This window comes from Corvus brachyrhynchos, unplaced genomic scaffold (assembly GCF_000691975.1).
Source record: "Corvus brachyrhynchos isolate BGI_N302 unplaced genomic scaffold, ASM69197v1 scaffold279, whole genome shotgun sequence".
NCBI classification, from domain to species: Eukaryota; Metazoa; Chordata; class Aves; order Passeriformes; family Corvidae; genus Corvus; species Corvus brachyrhynchos.
In genome coordinates, this window is record NW_008246060.1 from 7,851,946 (window position 1) to 7,862,545 (window position 10,600).

The following is a 10,600-nucleotide window of genomic DNA, read 5'->3' on the forward strand; positions in this document are numbered from 1 at the left end:
TTCCAGGTGAAAGGCTGTGACTCTGAACCCTTCATAGGGGTCAGGCACACCCCTAGCATGTTAGCTAGATAATTGGATTAATCTACTAATAAATGTGCAGGGTAGAAATGGCTGAACTTTTGTGGCAATTTTTCTACCTATTCAGCTCTTCCTATAAATGGATTTAAGCACATGAGCTTCATGGCTCCATTAAAAAGAAAAGATGAAAGTAGCTAAACTCTGGATGCTACAGGATGCAGACCATATCCCCTTGGTTCAAATCAGTCAGCATTTGATATTCTGAGCTTTCTCTTGGAGCACGACATACAGGTTAAGGCGTTATTATATATTCTTTATGAAAGTAGATATATGTGTGTGTGAGAGAGAGACAAGCACAGACAGATGGGAAGGTGGCAAGAGAGCATGCAGGAATGTGCACACACTAAACATGTTTACAGTAAACCAGTTAATCTGACAATTTCCCGGTGGAGCTGGCAGCAGCAGAGCCAGTCTGCCTCAGTGCCCTAACGAGAACATGCCCTTGCCCTTCCTGTAACTATTCTGGCAAGCTCTCCTTGGGCTTCCCAGAAAGTGGGGCAATGTGTGCCTCCCCCTAATCCCAGTCACAGCACTGCTGTGGAGTGAGGCACTCTGTAAACAACCAGTGACCCACAGGCACACAGCTCTGTGCCTGACTGCAGTTCTTTTGCTCTCAGGCACCACAAGCAGCAAGCAATTAGCCCTTGGTCTCCTGCAGAAAGAAATGTTCAGCTCCTGCCTGCCCCGGAAAACACAGTTTGTTCTAAGTATAGCAGTTCTTCTTGCAGGTAAGATATTCTTGAATATGACTAACAATTATTTAAATAGGGTTGTCTTAGAGAAATGAAGGGCCTGCTTGGGAACCCAACCCCGAGTGGCCCCAAATAGGTGCTCAGATTGCTGTTTCAAATCAATCAATATTTGTACAGATTATTCACATTTGAGCCCTGATCACCTCAGGTATACAATCTAGTACTAGGACTGCGGGATAGAAGCACAGTTCCTTTAAACATGTGCTATTTCATGGTATTTGGGGTTTGTTCATGTGTCAGGAGGGACTATGACCTAGCTAAGTTCCTGCTTCTGCTTTTCTTTTAGATTTTACTGAAAACAGAGCTTTTGCCAGCCTAAGTGAATGCAAAACTGCAACCATAAATGATGTGAACGAGAGTCTTGAGGTAAGAGGTTGGCTGACCCAGGGTCTGTTCTGCACCCACCCCCTGTGCTGGTGGGCCCCTGCCCCATCTGCCTGCACTGGCTGGGCAAGCACAACTTGTGTATTGCTTTGGCCATGTACAAAGTACATGCTGGGGAGGGGAGCCACACACAAGAACAGAACAACATTAGTGTCACCTGACTTACCACAGCTTTGCTACTGCTAGTCTAAAAACTGTCCTTGTAGATATATTTTCCGGTTTTGCTGTGCTCCAGGTATATAAAGGGGCTTGAACATAAGCAGTATAGCTAGATAAATAACAATAGCTACCCAAGAATGCATGAGCTTCTTTATTTATGGATGTTCACAGATAGTTTAATTCTAAGGCTCCAAAGTCTTTCCTTTTCAGCTTAAACTTTTTCTCCCCTCATTCCATAGAAATATTCAAAATGCTTGCCTGAAATGATTGCCAAGGGTGAAAAAGCTTCAATCAATTCCCTGGTGTGGATACTGCAAGAAGCACTCGATCTGCTGCGCCCTGTTCAAGGGCAATGTGAGGCCCCTCCTGAACCAATTCTCACTTTTGCTGGGTGTTGGACAAAGCAGCAGTGGAGAAGCACTAAGGAAATTTTTTCTACCTACGGAGTGAACCAAGTGTCTGCATTTCTTTGGGGGCGGGAGAGGAGTGGCATAAGATAAAAGACATCTCAGTAATAGAAAGCACTCGGTCAGCAGGGACTGGGGAGGCACAGCAGCACAAACAGGAGAGTCCTGCTGTCCCTGCAGCCCAGGCACCAGTGCTGAGCAGCAGCACAGGCAAAAAAATGGGAGAAAAAGATTTTAAACAAGCAAAAATGCTTGCTTAGAAGAAGCCAGCTAGCGGTGAGGGGTTAATGACTTTGCTTGGGGAGACTTTAATACCCACTTTCACTCTAATCCATCGTTTTCTTGCTCTCTTTTTTTTTTTTATCCACCCAAAAGTTTGCAAGCAGCTACCTCTGTGCCCACGCCCAGTGGCCCCAAGAAACGGGGGACTGGTGTGTGTGACCATTGACAATGCTCAGTACTGTAAACCCATGTGCAACAAGGTAACATTCCTGCCTCACTGCTGCTATATTGCTGCAGCTATTCCTTAAATTACAACCCCTTATTGGGTAAAGCCTAACTTTGCTTGCTATAGGTTTTTTATATCCCTCAGGGCTGGGAGAGGTTGTACTGTTTGTATTTACCTGCCCTGGCTGAATGTTTCTTCCCCTTGAAGTTACCATGACATACCCTAAGACAATGTTTGTTTATTTTCTCCCCACCATTGCTTCCCAAGGGTTATGACTTCCAGTTCCTCAGACGCAGCAGGCTGTATGAAGTGTGTGGCAATGCCACTGGGTTTTCCTGGACCACACAGCTTGTCGGGGGAAAGGAACTGGCTGTTTGCAGCCGTGAGTACTTCTCAGACACACTGTTCATGAGGACGTGGGGCTCCCTCTCTTTTGTTCAAAAAAATAGGAGGAAAGAAAAGTTCCTCTTTTCTTGGCATGTGTGACAACTTTGTCATGTGTGATACTGTGAGAGCCAGTGCTGGGCTGGCAAACTGATGAGTGAGAACACACATGAGCTTTAATACTCTCATGAAGGCCTGAGCACTGCTGTTTCATCTTGGGGTACCAAATATGATATGTATGCAAATGTTTGTGGGAAGATGTTTTAAAAAAACAGTACATTGGCACGTTGAAACAAACCCTGTCCTTCACAAGTGTTGTGTGACTCACTGGACGGAGAACAGTAGGACATAAAACTGTTTATCTTGCAACAATACTTGAAGAATCTCTGCAAAATTGGCCAACACCTGCATGCGCACATAATAAAGCCCAGCAGCTGGCCCCCAGCCAGCAATGCTGCCACCTGCATGGCAGCCCATGGACTGTAAGACTGCTCCCATTGTATCCATTGCTCAATCTGTGACCCAAAGCAGGCTGTATGACTCTGTTGTTACTGCCTTAATTTAAAAACAAATGTGCATATAGATACACAGAAGGGCCACCTTACCTCTTCTATGCTTAATGGAAAATATTTTACTGTTGACTGTGCCTAGTTGCTAGATCAGTTGTTTCCAAGGCTTACCAAAAGCAAGCAATCATCTCGGCACTTGTATTCCAAGTTGGAGACTTTAGTCCAGAAAACGGGAATGCTGGCACTTGTTTAAAGATCAGGACAAAGATAAGTAAATAAGTCAACTGCTTTATTTATTTTTTGTTGTCTCTGATCTTTTCCAGCCTCTGAGACAGCCATCAGTGGAGCTAAATCTGCCTATTTCCCCAGCAACAGCACGTGTGTGCACACACTTGCCTTCCCTGAAGCTCAGGCAGAGCAGCTGAACATCTTCCTCAAAGAGCTTGAGGAGCAAGGCATCGACGGCTCCAGCCGGGATGAGGGGGCTGATTGCATCATCTGTGGCTACTAGCACCAAACAGCCTGGGCACAGCCCAGCCAGCTGACTGCAGTTGGACACAGAAGCAGAGCAGTGAAATCATTGCTAACACGTGTAAACACACAGCTTTTATTTAGTCAAAGGACAAGAGATCATTATCATGACTTTAGCTTTGAGGTACGGATATATGGGCTAAATCTTATCACACATCTCATGGCAGAAGGGTTTCAAAGAAAGAAGATCACTTTTATAGCTTAAATTTGTCTAGCTGGAATTAAATAAGAACTAAAGTTTTAATGGATGCCTTCCTATTGGCTTAACTTCTTCAGGATCTCTGAAGATAGTGACAACACTAATTGTTATCAGAAACTGTCCCGTGTCAGGGGTCATCTCTACTGAGAAAGGGCCATATTTCTACTTGCTTGTACAGTTGCCAGTTAATCCCTGTTGTTGCTCTGATGACCATTAAAGCCATATAAGTTACAACAATTCCTGGCTGTAGGGGTATAATTTATTCACTTGCTTGCTTGAGTGGGGCTTAGAACAGCAGCAGAAAGCCTGTCCATTGTCCACCTGGCACTAAGTGAAAGTGAAGATCAAAGATGGCTTAGCACTGGTGATCCAGCTTATTTGTGGAGCTGTAGCTATCAAACAATGAGCATGTGAATTATTATGAAATATAAACAAGAAACTTAGTTACTGCTTGCTTGGTTTTCAGTGGAATCTGTGCTTGGGGTAATATTTTAATTTTCTTCTGTTGAGCAAACAGTGAAGCTGTAGATCTGAAGACAGACAATTCATCTCTTTGTTTTTCCTTTCCCTTTTTTACCTTTTCCCTATTTCTGCAGGGCTCTCAGGCACAGACTGCATAGTTTTGTGGCACATGATGGATAATTGACCTTTGCATTGTTAATCAGATAAATTATTCAAATATATCTATTTACATACTTATATTTCAGGTTCAGAATGCAGTCATTGCAAGTAAAAACCCCCATAAATAACCCCAGTTGCTTTAGGGCCCAGAAGCAGACAGTCATATGACAATGAGGGGAACAGACAATTACACCAGAAAAGGGATGAGTTGGCTGCCTTGCCTCCTTATTAACCACGTGGCAATAACTTAAGTCATTGTGTTGGAGACAAAAGTGCTGTCGTCTTAAAGAAAAACACTGAGTTTTGAATCACTGTTCTTTTATTAACTTATTTATTTATTCATGGCAAACAAATGATCTCAATCAAATGAAATTATAATGTGTTTGAGTCTTTCCAGCCAATTCATTATCAACTGATGCTCAGATGAAATATCTGGAGGACTTTCCAGCATAATTTTTCTGCTGGTGCTAAACCCCATTTTTTCTCTCAATTGTGTTAATCTAATCTAGTGACTTTCCAAACCAACCAACAAAAGAAAAGTCACTCATAATTGTATTTCATGAGGAAATCAAGCCATTGCTCTTGTAAAGTACAAGGAACTGTTTAATCTGTAGATCAGAAATCCTCATGGTGAGTGCCACACAATGTGGAAGAATTAGGCTGGAAATCTTTAACTATCACCTGTCATGAACCTGATATGAAGCTGGAGATTGGGTTGCTTGGGTGTTTTTCAAAAACTTGCAGAGAAGCAGTTTTGTTCTATTCCCACCACCTAAATTATTATTTATATATGAGAAAGGGAAGTTGACTCAATAAGCCCATATGACACAGTTAAAAACTAAAGTAAATTTAATTGTGCTATTTCTCAGAGTACATTTGCATAATTTAATTCAGGTAAATGGCTGCTGTGTGTTTGCATTAACTTCTTGTTGCTGTCTGGCTGGGCCTGTCTGAGCATTGGACTATCCCTTGTGCTCCTGCTCTAGCCCTGGGATGGAGGGGCTTTGTGTTCTGGCACTAGGGGGTTGAGGAGAGATTAAAATTCATATAGAAGGAAAGAAATTAATCCATATTGGAGGAAAGAACTGAAGAACATTTTAAGGCATTAAGTTTTCAGATCAGGCAACAGATGCAGAGGAGGCTTATTTATGGTACCATTCTCTGATATTTATTTTATTTTTAGGTTTTGCTATACAACCAGACTAAACTACTGCCTCTCCAGAGTATCCTGCATGCTTTTGATAAGTCCACCTGCATAACTGTCAGTCAGCTAAAGGCTTGGTAATATTTACAGTGTAACAGTAGAGAGGGAGGATTTCCTGATATTAGTTAAGGGAATACAATGCTGCGTTATCCTTGCTTCTCTTTCATTCCATTATAACACAAGAGAAGAACTCAGTCTAGGAACTGAGCCAACAACAGTAATTACAACCTGGCCAAAAAATGGAAGGCAAAGTGCCGAGAACTGCAGTTCATGACGACAAAATCACACTCATCCTCTTTTCACAGGAACTTAGTAGAATTAGACTGGTAAACCCAGTGCTTTTGGGTGGATCACAGGTGGTGAGAGTGATCCTGAGAGATGTCATCAATGTGAGCCATCCTCCCAGAGCACTGGTGGTGCAGCAGAGCTGGCTCACACCGAGCCGTGCAGCGAGATCTGCGGCACACGCTTCATTCTCCAGATCACCACCGCAGCGGGCGGCAGCAGCATCAGGAAACTCATTACCAGCACTGCAGCAAAAATGACCAGCAGGATTTCCCATGGGGCCAAGACTGTTTCCACCATGATTTCCTCCATGTCAAGAGTCTGAAGCTGTAAAGCAAAAAACATGCTGCGGTATTTACTTGTACATAGGAATTATGTCTGAATAGATGTGTTTGTTTTAGCCAGCAGAGGGGTGTCAGCCTCTTTGGCCTATTCTTTTCTCAGCCTGGAGAACAAACCCATTCCCTGGGCTGCAGACCCCAGAAGAGCTCCTGCTTTGTCTCCCTCTGTCTCCTCAGGAGCTTCCATGGAGCATCAATCTGCTTTTCCCCTTTGGCTCAGCTGTAGTTGCTGATGCTGGTGTCTGCCCTGAAGCATTGTTCCTGACCCTTGGGTATGCCTTTTGCTTTAAAATTTTGATTTTTAAGGCCCTCCTCTCCCACTTAGAGCATCATTACACAAAACGATTGCTACACTGACATGTATCAAAGCTAAGCCTGAAAATACAAGAATATGATGGAAAGGAGAACTGGAAATTGAACTGCCATCAGAATGCATATTTTATCTTTTTCCATGTATAAAGCTTTAGAAAGAGCAGGGTGCTTAGAAAGGAGTTAAATCATGTTGATTTTGTTAAGTGTTAACAGGTGTGTCCTAGGAAATGCAGTGTTCAGTGCAATCCCTGCCACAGGACCCACACACCTGAAAGTCATAAGGACTGCAAGTCCTCTTCCAGGACCCACACACCTGGAAGCTGTACAGTGGGTGAATAAAAGGAGATGCTAGAGGCAGAAGAGGTTTTCTTCTCCACAACTGTTCGTACTAGTAGTCAGGAGGTCTCCTGAGGGGCTGCAGTGCTGCCTACGGTGTGGGAATTGGGCCTACAGCTCACTGGAGGAGGTCTCAGGTTTGTCCAAGTGTGTGGTTTACTGTGATTTTGTTACTAAATCCTGGTCTTTATGTACAGGTGAAGATGGAAACATGGGTTGATAGAATATGTATGTTTAGGGAGAGTAGAAAATTTGAATAATTTCCAGCAATTGTGTATACTGCAGTGTTAAAATTGCCATTAGCTTTTTTTTTTTTTTTTGCTGTGGATTGTGAGGAGGTTCACTATATAGCTGGCAAAAAATCTTGGAGGATTTAGGCCATGATACCCTTTAATGAAGCCTCCCTATCCATTAGCAGAATCCTAATAGAGCTCTGCTTGGCTGCTGTGGCATTTTCTAGTTAGATTAATCTCAAATCTTACAAGCACTGGAAAAGTACAGAGGATGCAGGTGGAGCTGCCCTAGTTCGAGCCCTGGAGTGCTCTCACATTTGCTGCCTCCTTACTGGTGAAGCCACATCCCTGTGACAGATGTGCTGCCCACCAGGTCCATTCCTTGAAGTGGGCTGTGCTCTGTGTCTGTTTTCACCCAAACTACAAAACAGCTGCTTGATTTTGTGTGTGTTTTTCTGCTCTGACCTGCTAATGGGGGCTGTGCTGTGGAGCCCATCCGGCTGTGTGATATTCTGACTGTTCCTATGGCACCCCTTGGTATTGTTCTTCTCTTCCCACTGACTGGTGGTGAATATAGGTGTGAGGCTGTTTTTAACCTGGAGAGGCTGTGGGAGAGGGACTTTTTTGCTCAGGGAGCTTTCTTGAGTTGCTTCACTGCTGCCTACAGATGCTGCAGAGGGAATGTCACAGGTGGGCCTCCTGCCTGCTAATTTGAATGTCTTTATCAGTTAACTCTTTTAAATATCTTAGTTTCTGACTTGCTTTTCCTGCCTTTTTGTCTGCCAGGCATCTTCTGTTAGGCTCTTGCTGTTGCTACTTTTTGCTTCATTTTCCAGCGTTTGTTTCAAATCTTCTTGTTATTTTATTCCCTTCCTTGTTCCTGTCTCAGTTTGTTGCAATATCCTTTTTTAAAAAGTCATAGTTTTCATGGGAAATCCCTGTCCCCATTCTCTGCTCTATTGATTCCTCACTAGTGTTTGGCTCTAGGTGAAAAAAAAAAAAAAAAAAAAAATAATCCAGTGAGAGCCTTCCCTGTTCTGCCAGCAGCCAGGGCTGGTGAGGGTGAGAGCAGAGCATTGCCCCTTTCCTTAAACTCTGGCTGTGAGGAAAGGTCACACCAGTTAAATTTGACAAAAACTTCCTGTGATTTTCAGCTGGGCTTTATACCATGTTGTGTAAGAAATAAAGATCCCAGGACACGCTGGTTGCTGAGAGTGAAGGAAAGCTCTGTTCTTATCCTGTGCTGAGAAAGCAAATGCTGTGGTTTGAGGCGGGGAAGGTGAGGTCTGTTTGTGCACACAGACAGGCATCCCTCTCCTTCACCCCTTGGTGGGGGTGACACAACATATGGCTATGCTTGGATAAGGAATTGCTGTCCTGACAATTGTACCACTGGCAGTGGAACAAGGGTTGGAAAAAACACCCCTACATGGGTCTATGGGGGAAGCACTGCTGGGTTTGTCTTCCTTGGCCCTCGGTGAGGATGATGTTGCAGAAGCAATTGGGAAGTGATGGGAAGGTCTGTGATAGTGTGGAGACAGCTCTGAGGAGTTGAGGATGTGTAGTTCAAGGCTGTAAAGAGCAGTGGCTCCTTTGCCAAAGACCTTGCTCACCTTTAGGAGCTGTTTGCTGCATTGGCTTTAGCTAGAAAAGATGCTGGTGGCTAGGAAGTGATACTAAGTGTTATATAAAGTCTCCAAAGCATGTATTTGTTCTTTGTTAACCTAATCAATGCTTTTCCTGCACTTGTGTTCTCAAGTCCCAAGGTTTTGTTCAGCCTGAGTGAGTGCTGCACAGCCCTAGGGCACAATATGCAGTGTGCTTTGGTCTTTGGGGGGCTGAATACAACAGCTCTTTGTAACATGCCTGTGTGACAAGGGGGTTGTGTCATAAGTCAGTAATACTATAGGACAGAATTTTTAGTGAGATAATCAGAAATAAGGTACATTCATGACAGCAGAACTCATCCCAAAGAGAACACTGCCAAGTGAAGTTGTGGTGCTGTGCAATCAGCAGAGGCCTCAGGCCACGACTCAGAGCCCTTCTGCATGTTGCAGACCTGTCTCAGCCAGCCTGTTCCCTTCAGCACAGCTATAAAAGGGTCTTGGGGACTGTTCTATTAATGGGGTATTTCTCACAGGGACAGTATTTGATTATGGGAGAGTATGAATGAATCAAAATGGTCAACCAAAACACAGCTCTGGAAATACAAAGTCTTTCAGAATAAATACACACTGCCACTGGAGCTTTGAGAGTTCTTTATCTCAACTAAAACCCTCATCAGTGAATGTGTAAGCCTGTCAAATCTGGTCTCTAAACTACAAAATATTTTATACTGAAGGATGTTCTAGATCTATCCCTAAGTTTAACAAATGGGTAGATGAATAAAGGCATCTGCAAGGATTTGAGCTGAACACAACGAATGAAATACAATAAATGACTTCTTTAGAGAAGTATACAATAAAGAAGACATTTGGGGAGGGGAGAAGAAAGAGGCACCTTAGAGGTGTGATTTGTGGTTGTACCTCCAATTTCCAGTGTTTCATTTAAGGTTTGCCTGAAGGCTATACAAATTAAAATGGGAGTTTTTCTATACTATAGTTGATGAAAGACCATTCTATTTGCCTGAAGGCTACACAAATTAAAATGGGAGTTTTTTCTATACTATAGTTGATGAAAGACCATTCTGGATGCTAAAGGCAGCTTAATCTTAGCACAATGGACAGAATATTTGCTTAGTAAAACCACAATTCTATCCTTAAATCTTGCAGAGAAAACAAGTATAAACTTATTATATAATTCTAGAAACAGAGCTGGTATTCTTCACTAGCGTCATATATTTAATACAATCTAAAGTAGGCCCTGTAAAAATGCCTCTTAGAATGTGGTTTGCTTCACTGCTCCCCTAATCTTAGCAAAGATTCACTTTTGAGTTGCAATACTTTAAGCTCATGGCACAAGCAGGAAACAAAAGACTTACTCTGTAGTGTTTTTAGCTGATGTACTGTGTGCTGGCTTACAGCCTGCTGCAATATAGAAAAGTCAGAAAATACTGTTGAACCATTTGATTTGAAGCCTTACCTTTTGATTATTAGGAAAAAAAGCAAAACTACGTATAGGGAGAGAGTGATTTACTCTGTGTCATGGGTTGCTGTCTTGCAGTGGAGTAGGTGGGCAGGATACAGATGAGACAGAGGCCTTGGGGCCTCTGGCCCTGCAAGGAATCCATCCCAGTCCTTCCCACCATCTGAAACTACTGAAGAATGCATTTCCTGCCTGCTGTATTGAATGTAATCTTTGCTAGCTGCAGTGAACATAGACTGAAAAGTCAGTTGTTTTTCTCTGTTAACCTTGCTTCCCCTGCCCCCCTCCAAATTACACATGAATATCTTGATTTTAGGGAGCTAACAGTAGGGA

The 10,600-nt window shown here is 43.1% G+C and overlaps 1 protein-coding gene and 1 long non-coding RNA gene across 2 annotated transcripts in view; one reads left to right on the top strand and one right to left on the bottom strand.

The window, feature by feature from the left end:
* Positions 1-549: 549 nt before the first annotated feature.
* LOC108449653 lies at positions 550-4,088 on the top strand. The gene is made up of 6 exons (XM_017746451.1): positions 550-806; positions 1,117-1,196; positions 1,613-1,727; positions 2,156-2,262; positions 2,496-2,610; positions 3,445-4,088. Exons 1-6 carry the CDS (start codon positions 743-745, stop codon positions 3,630-3,632), a joined length of 669 nt encoding a protein of 222 aa, XP_017601940.1. The 5' UTR covers positions 550-742; the 3' UTR covers positions 3,633-4,088.
* A 38-nt stretch (positions 4,089-4,126) lies between these two features.
* Positions 4,127-10,600, bottom strand: part of LOC108449654 — a 10,043-nt gene continuing 3,569 nt past the window's right edge. The window contains exon 2 of the long non-coding RNA XR_001865912.1: positions 4,127-6,288. This is a non-coding gene — a long non-coding RNA (uncharacterized LOC108449654). The remainder of the gene's footprint in view (positions 6,289-10,600) is intronic.